The sequence below is a fragment of the Tiliqua scincoides genome, chromosome 1 (assembly GCF_035046505.1).
Source record: "Tiliqua scincoides isolate rTilSci1 chromosome 1, rTilSci1.hap2, whole genome shotgun sequence".
NCBI lineage: Eukaryota > Metazoa > Chordata > Lepidosauria > Squamata > Scincidae > Tiliqua > Tiliqua scincoides.
In genome coordinates this window covers 159,778,776-159,803,624 of record NC_089821.1, presented here as the reverse complement: position 1 = coordinate 159,803,624, position 24,849 = coordinate 159,778,776, and the positions used below count along the sequence as shown (strand labels likewise).

General features: G+C 44.9%; 1 protein-coding gene across 1 annotated transcript; it reads right to left on the bottom strand.

Moving 5' to 3' along the window:
- Positions 1-220: 220 nt before the first annotated feature.
- E2F6 (E2F transcription factor 6) lies at positions 221-11,073 on the bottom strand. Its single transcript, XM_066639938.1, has 7 exons — positions 10,872-11,073; positions 9,443-9,536; positions 7,859-8,075; positions 5,498-5,656; positions 5,206-5,320; positions 3,674-3,811; positions 221-936 (listed from the first exon to the last, which is right to left on the bottom strand). Exons 1-6 carry the CDS (start codon positions 10,950-10,952, stop codon positions 3,683-3,685), a joined length of 795 nt encoding a protein of 264 aa, XP_066496035.1. The 5' UTR covers positions 10,953-11,073; the 3' UTR covers positions 221-936; positions 3,674-3,682.
- Positions 11,074-24,849: the final 13,776 nt, after the last annotated feature.

The following is a 24,849-nucleotide window of genomic DNA, read 5'->3' as shown; positions in this document are numbered from 1 at the left end:
AGACAATGTTCCAAAACCACCTTTCAGAGCGCGATACCATAGTCTCTCGAGACTGAAGGTTGCCAACAACAATACATAGGTGCATGCATACATAATGCTGCATGTATGACAAAATATCTCTTGTTATATTTTAAGTTTGCAAGGCACAGCTTCATATATGAATGCTACACACCTGCTGTAAGTTAGAACAGTTTTATATAAAACTAGGTCATAGGCTGGGTATTTTTCATATTTACAAGTTTATTTCCATTTTGCTGTACAGATGCATAAAGTTTCCTTGTCCTGCAAAAGTTTCCATTAGTGACTATTTAAACATGATACACATATATACATGTGGGTCAAGCAATTTGCTTTTTTTCAGGATTTACAGCTATAATTCATACTGAACTCAATGTGCATCACATGGACATCATACGGTGCATTTTTCAAAATGTTATTTGTTGTACTCTTCTTGTGCAATGTCATATTTCTTCCAAATTCTTTTACACATCAATATTGGTCAGATTGTTCCATTTGACAGCTTGAGGGTTACAAGTGCATTTCTTCAAAAATGATTTACTGATCACATTTTGTTCAGTTCAATTCTGAAGAACTACATTTTTTAAAATAATTCATTACAGACCATGTTCATTTTCTCATTTAGTTGGGAATTCAATATCCAATGGCAAGGACATATGGCTAATTGAGCATCATTCCCTCTCTCTTTAACATAATGTCTATTCCAAATGGAAAACTTGGATATTTCTTCCCGGGAGGGCAGGTCTCAACTCTTCAAGCTGCTCCTGATCTCTTCAAGGTAGTCAAGACATTCCCCGATACATCTCCATTGGCCCATAATGAAGTAAATCCATGGAAGTCCATGAAGCTGAAGTTCAGAAATCAAATGCTTGTTGTAATATAGCCATTTCCATAGTCTTCATGTTGCTCACTGTAGAACTAAAAAACAGAAGGCAAACTATTTTAGGGCAGGTATATACACTGAAGAAACAAGCTGCAGTAATATAATAGCCTAAAGCTGAGGTTTTCAAACTGGGGTGTCACAACGCCCCGATCTCAGGCTCTAGCCTCGTAAGGGAAGGGAGAAAGCAGCGACCTGATCCCCAGGATCACACTGCTGCAGGGGAAGGAGGGCTTTAACTGAACTTACCTCCTGTTGGGGTCCAGGGAGTCATGCACAGCCTTCTGTAGTGCTCCTGCAGGTTGTAGAATGTAAAAAAAACCTGATCACAACCCACTTCCAGTTTAATGATCGCAAGCCAGAAGTGGGTCGTAATTTTTTTTTAATGTTCTATAACCTGTAGGGAGCCTTGCAAAAAGCTCTATGGGGCTCCCCACACCCCAGGACCCTGGCAGCAGGTAAGGTCTGTTTAAAATGCCCCCCCTTCCATTGCAGCTGCATAATCCTGGGGATTGCTCACCCTCACACAAACGTATCTTGGGAGTTTTACTCCTGAGAAGTTTGAGAACCCCAGCCTAAAGATAATCGGAAGTAGTGATAGAGTTCTAGGGATTGTAAACTATTACTGTAAATTCCACTGAACAAAAGTGGGATGCATGTACACACTCAAGTCTAACCAAACAGAGTTCAACTTCAGCATTTCATCCCTGGTCTAAAAGTTTAGTTTCATAGATAATGGACAATATTTAAAAGGAACTGGAGCCCCAGTTTTGACTAAAGTAGTATAGAAGAAGGAATGTCGCTGGGTGTGCTGAAAAGCCCTATTCCACATTGCAAGAACACCACTGTTGAACATGCTGCCTGCTCCTGCTTTAGCCCTTTGAAGACAACATTACATTAACAGTATCTTGTCATGAGGCGACTGAATTGGGACTGTACTTCTGTACCTTGTTCCAAGGTCATGAATGGCGAACCCACAATCAACTGGAAAAGCAAGGTCTTTCACATTGCAGAAATATCAAAACTGTAGGACAGTAATATAAGTGGCACATAATAGAGAAATACGTACATATGACCTTCCACCAAACTCTCTTTTAAACTAACCAGTAGAAGTCAAATCCCTACTCCTTGTGTCCTTTTGACTCCCTGCCTTAGTTCCCCAGCCTCCAAAAACTCCCTTGCCAAACCCTTTGCTCTCAGCCCCTCTTTTCCCCAAGGCTACTTGTAGGCCTCCTTTTCTTTCTGGCACTAAACTTCCCGATTCTGCCCTACATGTCTCTGAGCTCTTACAACTCAGTTCAATGCATATTCTGTCTCCTTTTCTGAGACAGTTATCCCATCTTCCTCTTACATATTCTTAAAACATTTATATCCCACTTTTTCTACTCCAGCAGGGAAGCTCAAGGTGGCTTAATCCATTTCTGCCCAATGTTACATATACACAACAGGGACCAAAAGTGTACACCTGTGAGCCAGGCAAAAATGGGTTAAAGGTTAACACATACGATATAAACACACCCAGGAGAACAGCAGGTCAAACAGAACCTAATAAAATCAACTGCATTATAAAGTATAACTCGCACAAATGCAGCTAGACAAAATAAAGCTTAAACCACCTCCAAACTACAAACATGAAGCAGCTTTGATTTCCAAAGGGAGCCAATTCCAGAGATCAGGGGGTATGGGGAGCCCATGTGAGCCTCTGCAGGACTGACTCCCCAACATGCAGAGAATGTAAAAATAACTATCGCGACCCACTTCCGGTTTTGCAATCACAAATAAAAAATGGGCTGTGATCGTTATTTTGAGTGCCTCCACATGCTGAAGAGCCCTGCAGAGGCTTGCACAGGACTCCCCATGCCCTCCGGAGCCTGCTGCAGGCACTGGTAAGTCAAAGCAAGCCCCTGCGCCCCTTGAAAGTAACGCAATTCTGGTGATTGCACTGCTGCCTCCACCCCCCTCTGCTAGATAGCCATGCTCAGACTCCCTGTGAGTTTGAGAACTGCTGCATTAAGGGCTTTTCAGGTCATTACCAGCACTTTAAATTGTACCTGGAAACATCCAGGCAGCCAGTTTAGTATAACAAGTATAACAAGGTCACACATCAACAACCTGATCAGCAACATGGCAGCTATATTCTCAAACAACTTCCAAACAGTCTTTGTGGGCAGCCCCATGTAGAGTGCTATAGTAGTCTAAGTTTAAGATTACTCATACATGAGTAAACATAACCTGGTTTGACTAGTCCTAGAAAGGACGCATCTTTTAGCTCCCCTACTTTCAGAGCCCTCTTTCTACAGTGTTTTCAAGCCCTCAGCCTCTCCTTACCTACCACACAAAGGTTTTGTCCTTAGCCAAACTGTCCACCTCACTCATCCAACAAGACACGCTTGCCCTGAAAACTTCAAAGTCAAGAACATTCTATGCCGCATTGCAACTAGTCTCCCAACAGTCTAGGTATGCGGTGTCTGCAGACCAACAGGGAACTGGCAGTTGTTGGGGCTACATACATTATGCTCAGTTTCTGAAGATCAGAGAAAGCAACTGCCATGTTTTTACACATCCAACCTTCATTCCCTTAAGCCAGGAGTTCCCAAACTTTTTCAATTGGCAGCTCCCTTGACCTACTGGGCCAATGCTCATTAGGGCTATAATCCTATACATTGTACAAGCAGTGGTTTTTTGAGAGGATTCTGCAGTTCCCCTGACTGGTTTCTGTGGCTTCCTGAGGAGCCATGGTTCAAAATTTGGAAACAACTGCATCAAGCCTTTTACCTCCATCCATTATTTAGTCTCAGATGAAACGCTCCCCGAATTTTTCAAAGTATCAGCATCTGGATTATCCAATGGCACATCACATAAATAGACATCTATGGGTCCCTTTGTGCTCTTTATTCGTACTTCTATGTGGTTCTGCAAGACACCAAAGTTTGTTAACAGCATAGTAAGCAAAGAAAATAATAAATTGGGTATAGATACGAGACAGTCATAATCCAGACTGCAAGACTTTGACATAAATCAGTAGGAAAGCTGATTCTGTGATGGGTTCACAGCCTGTTCTGGACAAGGCTATACTTCCCTTGAAGGAGCAGGTTTACAACTTGGGTGTGCTCCTAGACCTGGCATTGTTTCTGGATTCCCAGGTCACATTGGTGGTCAGAAATGCTTTTGTCCAGCTGCAGCCCTTCTCACAGAAGGGAGATCTTAACACAGCAATGCATGCTTCAGTCACATGTTGCTAAGTTCATTTTAAAGCAATTTGCTGTGACAACTCTCATTACTACAGATACCCATCATCTATGTTCCCCCAGGAACTCCCTTTTGCCAAATGTGAGAGAATGTATATATACCAGTCAGGACAGGTTTGCAACTAGGGCCACTAGTTGCCGACCTCCATCTTGTGTGCTTATTTGCAAACAAAACTTGGAATCATGCTGCAGATGGGTTTTTTCCCATTCATATCCCCCACAAGTCTGTATGCCTTACAACAGGGCTTTTCAAACTGGGGCATTGTGATGCCCCAGCCTGATGGCCCTGGCCTCTGCCCCCTAAGGGGCAGCGGCAGGCAGCAACATGATCCCCAGGATTGTGTTGCTAAGGGGGTTTCAGGAACTGGGATGTACTTATCAATCCCTGCAGCAGCCTCCGGCGGGTGCGGGGAGCCCTGCGTGACTCTCCGCAGGGCTCCCCAACCTTCTAAAAGTGAAAGCACAGCGATCGTTCTCCACTTCCAGTTTTGCAGAGGTGGAGCACAATCACTGCACTTTCACTTTTAGTAGGCTGGGGAGCCCTGCAGATGGTCATGCAGGGCTCCCCGCACCCCCAGGACACTGCTGCAGAGACTGGTGAGTACATTTTGGAGATCCTGGGGATCCTATTGCTGCCCCCCTCTGCCCCCATAAGAACTTACAGGCTCTCAAACTCAGGTAGTTTGAGAACCACTGCCTTACAAGTTGGTCCTGAATAAGTTACCCAATAATATGACCCACTTACATCACTGTGATTTCGTTCTAAGTAAGGTGTGTGAGACTCAGTTGTTAGTACATATTTCAACTACCTCTCATTTCTAAGAAGGGGAAAATCTACTAAACTATTGTAAATATTTGTTACAAGTTCAGCCAGTATTCTGATGTTGAGACATGCTTAACCAATTTTTTAAAAAGCTTTTTAAGAAAGCTCTTTATGAAACCTGAAAAACGAATGGAAACACCAACACTGATTATAAATAGATTGTACATACTGCAATACACAAATTTATTCCATTACACCTTTTAAATTCAAAGGAATTTGTCAAAAGTAGAGCTTACTTCTTTAGGAGCTGGCACCTCCATTTTGGTTTCTTCAGGAGCCTTGATTGCAATAACTATCTGTTCTTGAAAAGTTTGAATGCTAAGAATATCTTGATAGGTTACATAAGCTAGTGTTTAACAATGGTCAAGGAAGGTTGATAGTAGCCCTTAGTAGAATACATGCTTTATCTGAAGGAATATACAAATGTGCAAGGTTTCAGTTATGCAATGCAAAACAATAAAGCCTAGCTGTTCACCTTCAGCAAATCAAGAAGTTTGTCAACATTAAATCTGTAAGAAGAAAGGATATTTCGCATTTTCTTTGTCATCTGTTAGGTCAAATAGCTGGTGAGCACAATCCTTTATTAATTCATCCAGTGCCTCTTCCATCGCTGTTAAGTCATAAAGTTCATCTCTCAACTTTTGCTGCTCTGGTGTCCTTTTAGTAATCTGTTTAATATCTGATCCACTAAGATAGAACACAAAATGTTTTCAGACAGACTGCGGATACTTTCACTAAAGTATTGCTAGACTTATCAATGACTAACTGAATTTTTGGAAGAACGAAACTTGCTTAAAGCTGTTGCCAGCTCAGGAAGCTATAGATTTCATAGTCATTGAAATCAATCTGCACAGGATCAGGCTATTACACATAAACTTTTGTGCAATGACATAATAGGATGTACAACAACAAGCATTTTTTAATTCAGTGATTTTCAACCTTTTTCATCTCATGGCACACTGACAAGGCACTAAAATGGTCAAGGCACACCATCAGTTTTTTGACAACTGACAAGGCACACCATGCTGCTAGTGGGGGACTCACATCCCCCACTGGCTCTACTAATAAATGACCCTCTCCCAAATTCCTGTGGCACACCTGGGGACTAGTCGCAGCACACCAATGTGCCACGGTACAGTGGTTAAAAATGGCTGTTTTAATTTAATAGGGCTTCTTTATAAGTAAATACATACAGAGGATTGTCGCAAGAGAAGTTTGTAACCTTTTCCCTTGGGAGTTGGAAGACAACGGCCTCACACTGATATACCAGTCTTCTCTTTCATCAGAATCCAAAGTTTTCACATACATTATACTGATCCTTACAACAACCTTTTAAAGTAGACCAGTCTGACAACAGCCATATTACAGATTGGAGGCCAGTGCTAAGAGACAGCAGCTTACCAAGTTTGCAGGCCAACCAAGATCAGAAGGTAGGGCCTATCAGCTCTTAACTCATATGCATCATACTTCTTCTAACAAGTGTTCTGAGACTAGGCACCCTTGTCATAAGAGCCATGTTATGCTTTAATTATACAGGATTTAAGACCCTTACATGCTGGCTCAGGAATGCCATGAACATGTCATAAAGCACATTTGCGGCTTCAGGAGAACAGGCTAAGCCAGCCCACAAATGTGTGCTGATTTGCAGAAGCCGCATCCAGTCTCCACACTGCTGGACCAAGGTAAGAATGTGCCAACCAAGGGCAGCTGGCGCAGGGGGAAGGGGAGGGTGGTCTGATGGGTGGACTGAGCCTAGAAATGGGGTAAGATTACCCTGGGCAACCTAGGCCTACCCCCTCCCAGCCAGCCGACCATTACACAAGGCTACTACAGATCTAAGTAGTAGATCCCCACTGGGGTGGCTGCCAAGTTGCACAGCAGCCACCTTCTACCCTGCACTGGATACAGCACAGGCCAGTCAGCATGCCTGTTCCAGTGCAGGATAGGATTGGAGCAGTTTAAATTATCAACAAGCCTCTTTGTGGGGCTATGAACAGGCTCTCACTCTGAACATTCAGAGAAATATTAAAAGTTTCCACTGTAGAACAAACCTCAGTTCTGCATAATGCAAGAACTTAGGAGCACTGTTTATTATGTAGCCTGTTAACTTAAAAATACAATGGTTAAAATAAATCATTGTTCCAAGTTAATATCCAACATAGTTCTAAATGGAAGTTTCCAAGCCTTCTCAACAAGGAAAGCATGCCAGTCTTCAGTGAAGTCATCTATCATGGTAAATTCACAGTTTAATAATAATAATAATAATAATAATAACAATAATAACAGTATTAATATACCGCTTTTCAACTAAATGTTCACAAAGGGGTTTACAGAGAAAAATCAAATAACTAAATGGCTCCCTGTCCCAAAAGGGCTCACAATCCAAAAAGATGCAAAAAGAATACCAGCAGACAGCCACTAAAACAGACAGTGCTGGGGTGAGGTGGGCCAGTTACTCTCCCCCTGCTAAAAAGAGGAGCACCCACTTGAAAAAGTGCCTCTTACCCAATTAGCAGGGGTTAGTTTAGAGCAGTACTTCTCAGAGCATGCTCCTAGGAACTCAGGGGCACTACCATCACCCCATAAGTGTCTACCATCTGTCCCTGCCGCCTCCCTTTTCAAGGCTCTCCTTCCTCATCCCCCTCCTGTTCCAATTCTTCAATGGCGATTGGTGTTGGGTTCAGTGCTGCACCACATCACACATGCAATGGTGTTCTGGGGCACCGAGAGACACAATGCATGTAGTAGAAGGGCTCCCCAAGACCGCTTTCAGAAGTGCAAAGGGCTCTGGAGACCAAAACATTTGAGAACTGCCAGTTTAGAGTATCAACTGAATCAGCCCAAAGACTCAGGTATTGTTTAACCATTTTGATTTTCATTTCTACTTACACCCATTGGATAAGGTTCTTGGATCTTTTCTGAATAAGATGAATTCCATCCAACACATTAGTGATATCATATACTCTTCGTTTTCGAACTCCCAGTGTACGAGAGACCTCATTTAAGTCAAGAACACCTTCTGGAGCATCTCTGACAAGATCCATGAATCTCCTGGTCAGCTGAACCAGAGACCCATCATATCGGGGCTTTCTGCTTTTCATAGATTCTGTGTAGGTTCAAGAAGATAGATTAGTTTCATCAGTCAATGTCAAAAACAGGCAAGAAACTTCTCATGCCTACTATCAAGTGCTGATGAATCAAGCCAACTTAGCAATCAATTAAGCTGCTTTGTAGAAATGAGTAATGTAAAGCAACAAAGTAGATTTATATTTGTTTGCTTTAAGATTGTCCTCAGAGCAGCTTTTTATTCTGCCTTAAAGCACAATTGATATGCATGTGCCTACAAAAATGATGAACTGTTATTAGCACATAACATTTGGCTGTTAAGAATTACTATTAAGAATAGTGTCAAACAATATCATGAGTTTGTCTAATCCCCTAAACCAGCGTTTCTCAACATTTGTCCTCTTCCATACCATTTCACATGGTCCATCCATTCGAAGTACCCCCAAAATATGACATAATTGCCTGTTACTTCTGGATTGGGAGGCCAGATGTGATGCAACAAACACCAGTAAGAGCCTCAAGGGTGGACAGGAGGGCTTTTTCAACCACAGAAAGGCATGCTTTGGAGCTTCCTATTGCTGTTTTTTGTGTTGTATTCCTGATCTCATTGTCAGGGGGCCACTAATCCATTGCCCTAAACCACTACAAAGTACTACAAACCATTATGCAGTATGTCCTGCCCTCCCTTTAATCTATTTAAATAGGTGCCCTGAGCTTTGCAGACAAAAAGCTCATGTTTGTATGTGTTATTCTTTTCCCTGCCCCCTCAGCTGCGTTTTTCTCTAAACTAAAAATCCCAAATTATATAATCTTGCGTCACAGAATAGGTGTTCCATCAACTTGTTTGGGTGACCATAGTTAAATTCTCCTTCACAAATGAGATGGAAAGGCAAATCTGTAACCTGAATTCACAACCATGACCTCTACTGGGAAATACCAAGAATTGGGAGACAGCCACTGAGGGCCCAATCCTATCCAACTTTCCAGCACCAGTGCAGCTGCAATGCAGCCCCAAAGTAAGGGAACAAATGTTCCCATACCTTGAGGAAACCTCTGTGACTGCTTTCATGCAGTCACATGTCCCATTGGCACAGTGCATGTCCCATTGGCACAGTTGCACAGGCACTGGAAAATTGGATAGGATTTGGCACTCAGTCATTTATCATTAAGTTCTGACAGCAACAGACAATTGCTTCTTTCAGACAGCAATCATTACTTTAGCAAACATTAATTTTGAAATGAAAAGTTTAGGAATGTCAGTTACAGAGCAGCAGTTTTAGGTGTCAACCAAAAATCTTTTGATTTTTCTCCTAAACATTTTGAAGTTTAAATCCTCTGAAAGGATTTTTATTTTACCAAGAGAAGGTCAATTGAGTGTTCATGGAAAAACACAAGTCAAGAACTTACTTCTAACAGTCACAAAAGGCTCATCCTCATCAACCTCTTTCTGATTAATGGACACAAACTGGACATCATCTTCATTTTCAATTTTAATGTGTGCCTATAAAGAAAAGAGAACGGGGTCAACTGGGCTGTTACCCGTTTTGGGAAAAGACAATGGCAACTCACACATTCAGATAACAGGCAAATTCTTGTGTCGATACTGCTGATCTATGACAGCTTGCATGAAACAAAAGCGTGGCAGTACAAATTGGTACAGAGAGTTTAAGAGGCATGCACTGACAAACTGGGTAAGAGGCACTTTTTAAGTGGGTGCTCTTCCTTTATTATTGGGGGGAGAGTAACTGGCGCTCCTCACCCCAGCACTGTCTCTTCTAGTGGCTGTTGGCTGGTGTTCTTTTGCATCCTTTTAGATTGTGAGCCCTTTTGGGACAGGGAGCCATTAGTTGTTTGTTTGATTTTCTCTGTAAACCGCTTTGTGAACTTTCTGTTGAAAAGTGGTATATAAATACTGTTTAATAATAATAATAATAATAATAATAATAATAATAATAATAATAATCTCTGTGTAACAGTTCAAGTACACCAAAGTTCATCTAAGAGTACTTGACCTGTCAAATACAGGGCAAGTATTTTCATGTGGCAAATAAATAAATATAAAGAGAAGAGCAAGAGAGGCTAACATGAGCCCAGATGTCCTCCCCCCATATCAGCCATGAACTGTCCACAGCCTTCCTCCCTCCAGGGCTCTCTCTCTGCTCACCTCACGTGCCTTCCTGTTATTTACCAGCAGCAGCACCAGCCGCCACACATGCTGCTACTAGCGGTACTTGCTGCTGCTTAGATCACAATCTACTGTTTACTCAGCAGTAAGTCCTATTGTGTTTGATGGCGCTTACTCTCAGGTAAGTGTGGGTAGCACTGCAGCCTCAGAGCCCAATCCTATGCCCGTCTACTCAGCAGTAAGTCCCATTGTAGTCAGTGGAGCTGACTCCCAGGAAAGCATGGACAGGACTGCAGCCTCAGAGCCCAGCCCTGTGCCTGTCTACTCACAAGTAAACCCCGTTGTAGTCAACGGGGCTTCCTCCCAGGAAAGTGTGGTTAGGAGTGCAGCCAGAGAGCCCGCTCCTACGCGCGTCTGCTCAGAAGCAAGTCCCATCATAGCCAACGGGGCTTCCTCCCACGGAAGTGCGGACAGGACTGCAGCCTCAGCCCGGGGAGACCCCACCGCGGGCGGGCGGGCTTCCCTCCCCGGGCGTCCTCCTCTCGCCTTCGCTGCGAGGCCGGGGACGCTGAAGTAGAGCGGGGAGACGTCCCTGGCAGCGCAGTCAGTGCCCGCGAGCGCAGCGGCGGGGCTGACCGACTCCCCAGCAAGCCGCGGGCCGGGCCGGCTTGGCTTCCCTCCCCCGCCGCTGCTTCGCCCCCCGCCACTCACTTGCAGCAAGTCAATGGGGAGCGGCGGGAGCAGGACGAGCGGCGGCGCTTCCGGGCTCTGCCCCAAGCCGGGCGCGGCCATCTTAGCCGATCCCCCTGCCCAGAGGAGGGGCCGGCCGGCCAGCCACCGCCGCGGCCTGGTCCGCAACAGGCCGCCTCAGGCGCCCCGCAGCAGCGGCTCCATGTTGACGCCGCCGAGGCGAAGGCGGAGAACGGGCGCCGCCCTCCCTCCGAGAGGCCAATCCGCTCCCGGTGCTCGCGCCCAAATCCCGCCCCGGCCCTCCCGCAGCCAATCGGAACCGCGTGCAGCCCTCGGCCACGCCCACCAAGGGCCTCGCCTCCACCACGCCCTGGCTGAGGCTGGGCCTCCCACTAGTAGTGAGGGAGGTTCTCCCTCGGGAGCTGTGCGGTTGCTTCTGGGTCCTGCTCTGCTGCTGGAGTCGCACCTTCCGCAGCCCCCTTCGCTTCCACAAGGCCCAGGCCTGTGCCTGTCTACTCAGAAGTAAGCCCCATTACAGTCAATGGAGCCTACTCCCAGGAAAGTGTGGAGAGGGCGGCAGCCTCAGAGCCCAGGCTGTGCCTGCCTACTCAGAAGGAAGACCTCTTGTAGTCAGTGGGGCTTCCTCCCAGGGAAGTGTGGCTAGGATTGCAGCCTCAAAGCCCTCTCCTATGCCTTTCTACTCAGAAGTAAGCCCCGTTAGAGTCAATGGGGCTGACTCCCAGGAAAGTGTGGCTAGAACTGCAGCCTCAGAGCCCACTCCTATGGCTGTCTACTCAGAAGTAAGCCCCATTAGAGGCAATGGAGTTTACTCCCAGGGAAGCGTGGATAGGATTACAGCCTTAGGGCCCAGTCCTATTCAACTTTCCAGCTCTGGTGTAGACACAGTGCAGCCCTGTGGTACGAGAATACATGTTTCCATACCTTAAGAATGTCCCAGTGACTGCCCTCCGCCACAGGATGCAGTGCACACCCAACTGGCGCAACTGCACCAGCACTGGAAAATTTGATAGAATTGGGCCCTCAGTGGAGAAAACAACAAGCTAGCAACAGAGTGTGGTGTGCTGGTCCTTTGGACTAGAGCAGTGTTTCACCACCAGTGGTACTTGAGGTGGTGTCTGGTGGTACTTGTGGGACCTCTGGACACCTGGCAGTGAGGCCAGGAATGCAACACAACAAACAGCGGTAGGAGGCTTGGCTTGGCCGGCAGAGCACCATGCTTGAAAAAGCCTTCCCATTCATCCTGAGCTTCTTACTGGTCTTTGTCATGTAATATCTGGCTTCCCAACCAGAAGTAACAGGTAATGATGCCATCACCAGTTACTTCTGGTGGTACTTCGAATCGATGGACCATGTGAAGTGGTACGGTGGACAAACGTTGAGAAACACTGGACTAGAGCTTGCTTTGTCCATTCTGTTCACACAAGCAACTACATGTAGAGAGAGAAATAAATGGCATATCCAAGAAGCCAAGATCTGCCCCTTCTTAGCTGATACAATACTGGATTGGAACCCACAATGTCCATTACAATCATAAATGCAAACCCCAACCCTCAACCATTGGGTACACTCCTCTGGCAATGGTAGCGACAATCAAACAAATGGTCAATTCATTTATTTAACAGTACTGTACTTAACATTTGCACTTCTCTTCCTGTTTCTCATTTATTATCTTGTGATCCTTACAACAACTGTGTATGATAAGTAGATATTGCTGTTCACATATTGCAGCTGAAGTTGTGAGGGAGTGACTTGCTTCAGGCCACCTCATAAGTTCATAGCAGAAGGAAGCTTCAAACCAGGGAGATCCTGATCACAGTGCAAACTCTGTGACTACATTACACCAGCTTGCTACAGATTATTGTCACTGTATATGAAGGTAACATAGAAGCCCCAACATAGAGTCTCTTGGAGACATCCAAGATCAAAGCATTGGCACCAGCTCGACCTGATCCTCACCAGACACTCCAGCCTTCCCAGCATCAAGATCACACGCAGTTATGGTGCTGCCTGCGACACTGACCACTCCCTGGTGTGCAGCAGAGTGAAACTGCAAACAAAGCGACTGTATCACACGAAAAAGGAAGGAAGACCTCGCATTGATACCAGCAAGACCCAGGATCAGAGAAAAGTGGAGGAATTTGCACAAGCGCTTGAGGAATCTCTTCCAGGCCCGGCCGACGCAAACGCATCCAACAGATGGGAACATTTCAAGAATACCGTTTACAACACCGCCTTGTCCATATTCGGCAAGAAGACCAACAAGGCGGCAGACTGGTTTGAAGCCCACTCTGAGGAGTTGACACCAGTCATTGAGGAAAACAGGAGAGCTCAAGCAGCATACAAGGCCTGTCCCAGTGAGCGCAACCTGCAGGTCCTCCGAACTGCTCGCAGCAAAGTCCAACAGACTGCCAGGAGATGTGCTAACGACTACTGGCTCCAGCTCTGTTCCGAGATACAGATAGCAGCTGACACGGGCAACATCAAGGGGATGTATGATGGTATCAAGCAGGCCCTAGGTCCAACACAGAGGAAAATTGCCCCTCTGAAGTCTGCCACAGGCGAGGTCATCCAGGATCGGGCGCAGCAGATGGAACGCTGGGTGCAGCACTACTCTGAGCTATATTCCAGAGAAAATGTAGTCACCGAAGAAGCACTGAACAACATTGAGTGCCTGCCTGTGCTGGAAGAGCTTGACAGTGAACCAACCCTAGAAGAACTTCACGTGGCCCTGGACTCCCTTGCCTTTGGCAAGGCACCTGGAAAAGACAGCATCCCTGCTGAAGTCCTAAAATGCTGCAAAGAGATCATCGTCACTGAGCTGCATGAAATCCTCTGTCTCTGCTGGAGAGAAGGTGGAGTACCTCAAGACATGAGGGATGCAAACATCATCACGCTGTACAAGAACAAAGGTGACAGGGGTGACTGCAACAACTACCGCGGCATCTCTCTCCTTAGCGTTGTAGGAAAGCTGTTTGCCCGAGTTGTACTAAAGAGGCTCCAGGTACTTGCAGAGAGCGTCTATCCAGAATCGCAGTGTGGATTCCGAGCCAACAGGTCCACCACTGATATGGTATTCTCCCTTAGACAACTGCAGGAGAAATGCAGGGAACAACGACAGCCACTCTTTATAGCCTTCATAGATCTCACAAAGGCTTTCGACCTGGTCAGCAGAGACGGCCTCTTCAAGATTCTCCCCAAGATTGGATGTCCACCCAGGCTCCTCAGCATCATCAGATCTTTCCACAAGGACATGAAGGGCACTGTTGTCTTCGATGGCTCCACATCAGACCCTTTTGACATCCGAAGCGGAGTGAAGCAGGGCTGTGTTCTTGCACCAACCTTGTTTGGGATTTTCTTCGCTGTCCTGCTGAAGCAGGCCTTTGGAACTGCAACAGAAGGCATCTATCTCCGGACCAGATCAGACGGAAAGCTCTTCAACCTCTCCAGACTGAGAGCAAAATCCAAAGTCCAGCTGAAATGTCTGCGTGACTTCCTCTTTGCCGACGATGCAGCTGTCACTACCCACTCTGCCAAAGATCTCCAGCAGCTCATGGATCATTTTAGCAAGGCCTGCCAAGATTTTGGACTGACAATCAGCCTGAAGAAAACACAGGTCATGGTTCAGGATGTGGACTCACCTCCCTGCATTACAATCTCTGAGCATGAACTGGAGGTTGTCCATGACTTTGTGTACCTTGGCTCAACGATCTCCGACACTCATTCTCTCGATACCAAGCTAAACAAGCGCATCGGTAAAGCAGCTACCACGTTTTCCAGACTCACAAAGAGAGTCTGGTCCAACAAGAAGCTGACGGAACATACCAAGATCCAGGTCTACAGAGCTTGCGTCCTGAGTACACTTCTGTACTGCAGCGAGTCATGGACTCTTCGCTCACAACAGGAGAGGAAACTGAACGCTTTCCACATGCGCTGCCTCCGACGCATCCTCGGCATCACCTGGCAGGACAAAGTTCCAAACAACACAGTCCTGGAACGTGCTGGAATCCCTAGCATGTATTCACTGCTGAAACAGAGATGCCTGCGTTGGCTCGGTCATGTTGTGAGAATGGATGATGGCCGGATCCCAAAGGATCTCCTCTATGGAGAACTCGTGCAAGGAAAGCGCCCTACAGGTAGACCACAGCTGCGATACAAGGACATCTGCAAGAGAGATCTGAAGGCCTTAGGGATGGACCTCAACAAGTGGGAAACCCTGGCCTCTGAGCAGCCCGCTTGGAGGCAGGCTGTGCAGCATGGCCTTTCCCAGTTTGAAGAGACACTTTGCCAACAGTCTGAGGCTAAGAGGCAAAGAAGGAAGGCCCATAGCCAGGGAGACAGACCAGGGACAGACTGCACTTGCTCCCGGTGTGGAAAGGATTGTCACTCCCGGATTGGCCTTTTCAGCCACACTAGACGCTGTGCCAGAACCACCTTTCAGAGCGCGATACCATAGTCTTTCAAGACTGAAGGTTGCCAATACAATACAATATGAAGGTAACATATTTCCAGAGTAACATAGGCAAAAAAGCTCAAGGAGTTTGCAATCTAAATTTCAGCAGTGGAAAATGGTAAAAGAAGCACTGAAGCAGCAAAGGTCATAAAGAATGAGAAGAAAATGCGGGTGCATGTCCTTAGTCTTTATTTCAGCCGAGTGTGAACTCTAAAGTCAAGGGTTAAGCCAAAGCAGTTTCAAAGTATTTGAAATAAGCTGGATGTTGTACTACCTAGGTTCTCTGGGAAGGGGCAGCAGGGAAGAATGAATTTAAGAAAGCAAGAAACCTTTGCATGGCTAAGGGCACAAACCTAACCAACTTTCCAGTACTGGCGTGGCTGTGCCACTGGGCCATGTACTTCATCCTGCAGTTGGGGGGCAGTCAAGGAGGCCTCTTCAAGGTAAGACAATATTTGTTTCCTTACCTCGGAGTTGCATTGCCCTTAAGTCAGTGCTGGAAAGTTGGTTAGGATTGTGGCCTAAATGTGGCAAAGCCAGATGAAACATTTCCATGCCAGTGGTAGGTGTTCTCATACACATCTAACTAGGATACTCTCTGTGCAGTTGGGAAGACTCATACAAAAGTCACCACAAAAGTCACCACATGCATGGAGAAATTAAAGGTGAAGTTTCTAGGTCAACATTCCTTGAAGACTCAAGACGGTGTGACAGTGGTTCTCAAACTCTCAGGGAGAGTTTGAGCTGCAGTAAGTGTGTAAGGGGGTGGAGGAAGGCAGCGACATGACCCGCTGGATTGTGCTGCTTTGGAGGGGCGCAGGGGCTTGCTGCCACTTACCAGAGTCTGCAGCAGCCTCCCAGGGGTGTGGGGAGCCCCCCCAGCCTCCACAGGGCTCCCCACACTGCAGAAATTCTCAAAATTGAAATTGCGACCACTTTTGGTTTTGCATCGTGATGCCCGAACTGCGGTCATCCTCATGTTGGCAACCTTCAGTCTCGAAAGACTATGGTATCGCACTCTGAAAGGTGGTTCTGGAACAGCGTCTAGTGCAGGGGTGCTCAATAGGTGGATCGCGATCTACCGGTAGATCTCAAGGCAAAATGAGTAGATTGCGCGGTGCCGACCCCCCCCCTCAGGTGCCTCTGGGAGGAAACGCCGGGAGTAAGGCCCATTGTACTCAATGGGGCTTACTCCCAGGTAAGTGTGGCTAGGATTGCAGCCTCACAGCCTAATCCTAGGCAAGTCTACTCAGGAGTAAGTCCTGTTATACTCAGTGGGGCTCAAGGTACACCAACATACATTGTACACATAAAAATTATGTTATGATGGCGCGAACATTGTAAAAAAAACTCTGGTAGATCTCCGGGCCTTGCTGGGTTTCAAAGTAGCTCTCGAGCCAAAAAAGTGTGAGCACCCCTGGTCTAGTGTTACTGAAAAGGCCGATTCGGGAGTGACAGTCCCTTCCACACCGGGAGCAAGTGCAGTCTGTCCCTGGTCTGTCTCCCTGGCTATGGGCCTTCCTTCTTTGCCTCTTAGCCTCAGACTGTTGGCCAAGTGTCTCTTCAAACTGGGAAAGGCCATGCTGCACAGCCTGCCTCCAAGCAGGCCGCTCAGAGGCCAGGGTTTCCCACCTGTTGAGGTCCACTCCTAAGGCCTTCAGATCTCTCTTGCAGATGTCCTTGTATCGCAGCTGTGGTCTACCTGTAGGGCGCTTTCCTTGCACAAGTTCACCATAGAGGAGATCCTTTGGGATCCATTCTCACGACATCCATTCTCATGACATGACCGAGCCAACGCAGGTGTCTCTGTTTCAGCAGTGCATACATACTAGGGATTCCAGCACGTTCCAGGACTGTGTTGTTTGGAACTTTGTCCTGCCAGGTGATGCCGAGGATGGTATGAGTATCATATACATAACAAAAAGAGCCTGGATCCAGTCTAAATCCGTTTATAAAACAAAATATATTTCTTGAAAATTAAAGTATAATTAACCTACAAGTAAAATGCTTGATACCCCATTTCTGTTGCTTTTTAATAACTAAATGACAATTAAAGGACATTGTGAGCTCCATATTAAAAAAAAAAATCTCCCTGACAATGGTTTGTCATGGTCATAATACCAACAGAAGATTGCAATTATTCAGCACAGTTCTGAGTTAATGCAGAAAGTATTCACTCAGCCTACTGCTGTGTGATATAACACATTGAGGCAGGTCAACCTGCATTCATATGTCATAATGATACTGTAATTTAAACCTGATTTGTTTTCTTATTCTCCACTAGAGTGCAGTCATTTCATTCCCTAAAACTGAAGTGTACTGGCAGCCTATGCATGTCTACTTAGAAGTAAGTCCCACTGAGTTCAATGGGACCTACTCTTGGGTATTCTTGTATATGATTGCAACCTGAATGTGTTTAGGATTCTGGTATAACAGAATATATGATGTTTCAGGGCCTACTCTAAAGCACAATATGTGTGTTTTATTATACTCCAATCCCAAACACATTTAGTGAATTTCTAAATACATGTGCGTCTCTATATTGTACATGTTGAATCAGAAATATATCCCAGTGAATAAGGTCAGCTCCCAAGTGAATGTACATAGAATTACAGGCTTATTTACACCGTGCAGCTGTTGAAGCAGACCCATCCAAGAAAGCTCGTACTGAAATAAATGTGTTTGTCCTCAAGGTGCGAAAAGGCTCTTTGTTGTTTTTGCTGCTACAAACTAATACAGCAACCCCTCTGGAAGTCTTCTTTGGAAGTCCCATGAATTTCACTGAAGTATGTTTGTGTGTAACTATGTATCAAGCAAAAATGAGGTAGAAATGATTTATGTTTGCCCTCCCTCTCTCCTCACTCTCAGTTTCTCAAAGTAATTCATTACCTCTTCTTGAAGTAACTCAATATTTAAGAAAAAGAAATAATATTCCCATTGTAACACATCCCATTTTATAGACATGCATACAAGTTTCTGTGGAGTCAGTTTGCTAAAAAAAACCTTAATATGATTTTTATTTATGCATATTTCATATGCATCAGTAAACTTTCAGGCTGAACTCTGCTCCTTGATGGTCTTTTTTTTTTTTTTTTTTTTTTTTGCTCAGGGGGATTATTTTTGTGGGAAATATTATGAAACATATAATCCCTCTTCATTCTGAAGTATAAACTGGTCCTCTTAGGTTCTATATATGAATAGTTCAGACACTAAGCTGAATTTGTTTAGCTCTTTCTACCTTCACAAATGTTTACACACAAGAGGGCTTATAACAACTTTCAATTGACTTTCAGTTGATGCCTCCCACCCCATAAAAATAGCATGCAGGGGACTGCAACTGAGGGGGGAACCATGGCAGGGTAAAGAAAAAGTTTACTCCTTATTAGATTAGATTATTGTCATTGTGCTTAATGCACAACAAAATCTGATGCACCAATGAGATACGGACATAAAAAAGCTATATACAACAATCACATCAGTCACACTCCGCACACTCACCCACACATTCAATAAAACATGCATCATATAATATAAAAACAATATTAAACAAATCCATATTGCCCAGGAGCATGATAACAAATTATGTCACCTCTTTGGTGGTAATTTTAAGTTCCTTATTCAATGTAATTATAGCTGGAGGATAAAAAGAATGGTGTGGTGCGTGTTCTAATAGTTCTGTATCGTCTACCACCTTCTTATCTCCACCACTGTGGCTTTATGCCAGTGATTCTCAAACTTTTTAGCCCAGGACCCACTTTTTCAGAATGACAATCTGTCGGGACTCCCTGAAAGTGATGTCATTAACCTTATCCTAGGCTACAATCCTATTCACACTTACCCAGTAAGCCCTATTGACTATCATTGTTAAAAGCATTTAAATTGTAGCCTGTTAAAAGTACACATCTCCCCAAATGCAGTCACATACCATGTGACCACATACCATCAAGTCTAATATGCTAATAATAAAATATTGAAATGAATGGAGATCCACCTGAAATTGACTTGCAACCCACCTAGTGAGTTCCAACCCACAGTTTGAGAAACAGTGCTTTATGCTATTTCAGGGTCCATCCAGCACATTATTTAGGAAAACAACAGGATACAAAAGGCACATGTTATGTATTCCTAGTAATGTGTGATTTGGTCCGTTATACCTAAGCTAAAATATCGCTCATAACTGCAATCATTGTCAGTTGTTTGTCACGTATATAGTCTTTGCTTTCTGTGATGTTTTATTGTATGTGAATCACTGTTTTGTTACTCCTTTTAATTTTTCATTGTAATCTACTGTGAGATTTCAATATTTGATGGAAAACTGGAATATAACCATCTCTGCCTGTATTAGCCAACTCTTAGCTTGCATGTCAAGATGATTGCAGCCAAAATGGGGCCATCAACAGAGAAAAAGGAGGTTTCTGGCTCTTCCTTGGATTCCATATGTTTGTAGAATTTGGGAAATGGGGGAAAAAATAGCAAGGGGGGGAAACCTGCAAAAATAAGACTGGGGGAGGGGGTTCACTCTGTTCTGCTACTTTAAGCATTCCATCTGATGTCTTGGAAAACTAAGGGTTAAAGAAAGCAAGTCTGCATTCAGAGAGGCTTCATTGTCCGTTCCACTTTCTCTTACAAATCCTTAAATGAAGTCAGAGAGTGAGAAATAAAAAGTACATATTTCCAAAGACAAAGTGAGAATGAACAAATCAGATCTTCATGTTTCTCTCTCTCTCTCTCTCTCTCTCTCTCACACACACACACACACACACACACACACAATTGAACTTCCTGGATGTACATAGGGAGCATTTTATTGGGGCAGTCCTCTTGTGATAAATGAATGAGCAATATAGACAACTAAAATATGGCTTATATGATTGCCAACATTATTTTGGCCGTCTGAAAACATGAGTAAATTCATTCAAGTGCTAGATATTCATGGCATTTATTCACGAATTGGAAAAGACACAAAAGGCTTCAGGGCTAACTGCTCACTATCAATAATGTAAAATAAATATTGATTTATGCTAGAGTGGACAAAGAAGGCAGAATTTCCTCCTTACTGTTCCACCATATAAGATGCAGGAGTCATGATAAACCACCTAACAGAAATGTTCTCGCTATCCTTGTGCCAGAAAATCACATGCGAAGTATTGTGGCTACACAACTGAGTTATGAAACAGGGCATGCTGGGTGATTAAAAATTGTGCTGCTTCCACAAAATCAGAAAGTGACCTTAGGCAGGCTACTGACAATCTCAGCTTCCCCTGTCTACAAAATAAGGAAATTAAGACAGCCCTGCCATATAGGACTGTTAGAGTACTGAATTCTTCTATGTTAAGTACTACTATGCCCATGTTGCAAAGTCAACAGAGCTCTAACACAAGAGAATCCATCATGAGAAACTAGTTTGTAAATTTGCGCACTAAAGGCTATGCACATATCTCCATTATCTACAAACAGGAGCCAAACCACTTTAAGGCACATTGCATTGTAATTCTTAATTAAGAATGTGAATTGTTAATTTTTAATTCAAACTTAATTCAAACTAGGTCTGGTCTAGAGGGTTGAGCCTCCATTTGCCTGAAGATAACATCTGAAGGTCGCCAGTTCAAGGCCACCGGCACCCTGCGACCTTGAAGCAGCTGACAAGCTGAGCTGAGTTATTCCATCTGCTCTGAGCGTGGGAGGATGGAGGCCAGAATGTGCGACCAGATCAAGAAAGAAACATCTGAATGTTGTGGTTTCTTGAAAGAGAGAACCTTTCAAATTGTAAAAATCCCTGTGGGGATTTAAATTGCCTGCCTATGTAAACCGCCTTGAATAAAGTCCGAGGAGAAATCTGGAGACCAAGAAAAAAGGTATAGAAATACCTGTATTGTTATTTATTATTAACTTTAGAAACCCGCATTTAAGGTGCTTTCAATTTTCATTTGTGCTCTAAAAAGCATAGAAATTAGAATTTAAGGTGGTCACCTTAAATGTGTTATGTAAGCAGTAAAGACTCTGTTCAGTCTCATATGATATTGGCTTTACACGCTAGACTCCATGCACCCATGCTCCGGTCTCAGCTTGACATTGGGCATCTATGCAGGAATTCAACAGGGGAAGCTTTTCCAATCAGCAGCTTGAGATGCACCTGATACATGTCTGCCTGATGCAGCTCTACAAGGCTCAGTGCTTCCCTCAAATGCCAGGTATATCCCAGTACCCTCAACTAATGCAGAGCGGTACCATCTCTGAATGCATAAGCAAAACTACTCAGACAGACATGTCCTGCATTACAAACATAGTCCAGTACATTAAGGAGTGATGTATTGCTTTCCATCCAGTATTTGCTTAACACCAGAACGGAAACACACCAAGCACACCACATGTCACATGCAAAGGAGTGCCACAATATGCCACATGCAAACACGCATTGTAACATGCCTCGTGCATATAGGTGTCACAACACAGTACACACAAATGGGTGCCACAACAGTCAGACACTACTACCACATATTGTCATCACATGCCAGATGCGAATGGGCACCACATCACTCCACATGCAAAAGAATGCCAGACCACACCACACCACACACATGTGCAACGTACTGCATTCTATACACATGTGCTGCAACACTCCACACTCAGATGGATGCCACAGAGCACCACATGCATACCAAAACACTCAACGTGCATTGTCAGAACATGCCGCGCACATCACAATATGTTACTTGTTATACACCGTGAAATGCCACACACACGGCGCAACATCTCTATGGCAACTCACTGCTTGTAAGTGAGTGCTGCAAAGTGCACGTACAAATGAGCACCATGACGTGCTACATGCAAACGTGTATCACAACAGACACCAGGTGCCACCATTGCACATGCAAATGGATGCTGTGTCATATCAGACACGCACCATAACACATTGGAGACTTTCAGTCATTTGATCACTCTGATGCCTTACAGGGGGTGGTCAAAGACCTGATGCCTGAAATGACATGCCAACTGCTACCCCCTTTACCTGATTATGTACCAGCTGCCTCTCCTCCCACTCCTCAGTGGTGCTCAGCACTTTTCCTGCCTTCCCCATTTCCCTTCTAATCCAGGAAGTGAAATGAGAAGAGGAGCAATGGAGGCAAGTAGGCAGACAGAGGTGGGTGTGCCCCACCAATCTGCTGCCTGAGACAACTGCTTCAGGGCCCAATCCTATCCCACTTTCCAGCCCCGGTGCAACTGCAGTGCAGCCCCTAGGCAAGCTAACAAATGTTCCCTTACCTTGTGGAGGCCTCCATAACTACCCTCCCACCACTGGATGCAGCACAAATCCCATTGGCATTGCTACACCAGGGCTAGGAAGTTGGATAGGAGTTGGCCCTCGGTTGGCTTCATAGATGGGCCGACCCTGCACCTTGCATATAGTTAGAAATAATCTTGAGATCTGACCTTTTCCAGTACATCATTTTTAATGCTGATCTTTGTCATTGTTAATATAGTAAGTAAAAAATTATGATTTTGTTTTGTCTATTATTAATTTTATTATATCACTGTATTTATGTAATTGAATTCCTAGCAGGTCTCATCTCTAGTGTTTGGGGAGTGTTTCCACCAGGTTTCCACCTCTCCAGAAGTCACACAAACTCAGGCTTTGACAAATCTACACAGGAAGAACATTCCATTGTTGAAGGACATTCACAGAGAAAATTGTAGTATTGTAACAGTGCAACTGTAGGCATGTCTACTCAGAAGTACATCTCACTATGTTTGGTGGTGCTTTCTTCTTCTCCTTCTTCAGTCCTTAGCAGGCACTTGGGGAGCAGGTCATTCTCTCAACCAATACACTGCTGTAGGCGCTGCTGGGATCCTTGCATCATTCATGACACACTTCCACTCTAGCCTCATCGATGGTGCTTACTCCTAGGTGAGCATGCATAGTATAGTAGCCTAGGTTGCTTTGAACTAAGAGATAACACGTAATTTTTCAAAAAGAGGAACAGATGAATGCATATCTTCTAGTTCAGGGCAAGGTATTCTACATCTGAGTTGTATGACCTCTATCTTCTCTTCCAGGTGCCTTCCTATCCCAAGAGCTGCTTTTCATCCCGGACACCTCCATTTAAAAGAATCTTGCATAACAGGACCTGGAAATGCTACAGCCGGAAATCTTGGAGAATTGTGCCAATTAGAAGACAGCGCTGGGCTGGGATGGACTTATGTTCAAACTCCGTTTAGGACAGACACAGTTTATAGCCACATCTCCCATAGTGTGTGAATAGGCCTCCAGTGGTGATGATCCAGCAGTGAAGCAGGCTGGAGCAGGCTAATGTGTGTCGCACAGCAAATGTGGCAAGTTCAAAGAAGGCACTGGCCTCCATCCTTGGCCAGACATGGTCATGGTGATTACCTTTGATTACACTTTCTCCTGATGATAACTGAATTGTTGAGAGGTGCATGGTGAAAGTAAAAGGCTAAAAAAAATTAAAAATGTCACTGTTTCCAGTCTGAGAGCAGTTCACAACTCTTGCACTGTTAATTGCTAGGCATCAGGTTTACACAGCCTTATTCACTGGGCTGGAGGGGGGCATGTCTGAGCCTTTTGTTTTAATTGCACAGGGAAGAAATTAATGGCAGCTCCCTCCATGGATAGTTTTGTGCTGTGAGGCCTAACCCAAAATGGAGGACTCTGATAAAAGAGCTACCACACACCACTGAGTTTGGCAGTGAGGGTCGCTCATTTTGATGAATCCTCCTGGTTCATTTTATTCCATTTGTCCTGCCCTCTGCTTCCTAAGTGCTGTAGTTACTTGTGTATAAAAGTGAGAGATCTGCAGTTTGATCCCCAAATTGGAGTCAACAAAGGACTTTTAAAAAAATTAATGGGAAATTAGGCTGATTCACAGAACCACATGGGGGGGGCTTTAAAAAATCTATGTTGATTTGATTGGCATCTGTTGAATAGGCCACTATGGACCTTCAGCCAGGAGAATCAACACACCAGCACTGGATTAAGAGTATGGATTTTATCCCCTGCTTCATGGGTCGCATCATGCTAGCAGTTTGTGCTCATGAGGGTAGAGTCCCGTGATGGATTTGTCATGTGTATTCAATCTGCACAGGAAAAAAAGAACACAAAATAGGTGCACACATAAAAACAAGAGCTGAACACGATTGTGTCCATCAGTCCAGATGAGCTGATAATGAAGTATGCTGGCTTCCCCCCCCCCCCCAGTGATGCTGTAGCATGTGGAGAGAGCTAAGGGAGCTGCTTAGAAAGAAGGAGAGACTTGAAAGTAGGAGGTCAATGGTGAGGAGTGACTTAAAGCAGGGGGTCAGTGAGAGCTCTCTTTCAGGCTGTGGGTGGGAGGGGGAGGACGGGGGCGGGCTGGGGAGCAGGGGGCGGAGAGCCAGAGCAGCATCCCTATCGTTTTCTTTAGAGCACGCTGCTAGCAGTGAAGGAGGTGAATGCTTGCCTAATTGTCAGCATTGCCCGCTTGAAGCAACAAAGAGAGCCTCAGAGGTAAGGGTGTTTTCTCCCCTCTCTTC

Coding starts and splice junctions, on each gene's coding strand:
- E2F6 (XM_066639938.1), bottom strand. CDS start 10,952: ATGGCCGCGCCCGGCTTGGGGCAGAGCCCGGAAGCGCCGCCGCTCGTC. Junction 5,321..5,497: donor GATGACAAAGAAAATGCGAA/ATATCCTTTCTT, acceptor CCATTGTTAAAC/ACTAGCTTATGTAACCTATC. Junction 3,812..5,205: donor AGGTGCCAGCTCCTAAAGAA/GTAAGCTCTACT, acceptor GGTGTCTTGCAG/AACCACATAGAAGTACGAAT.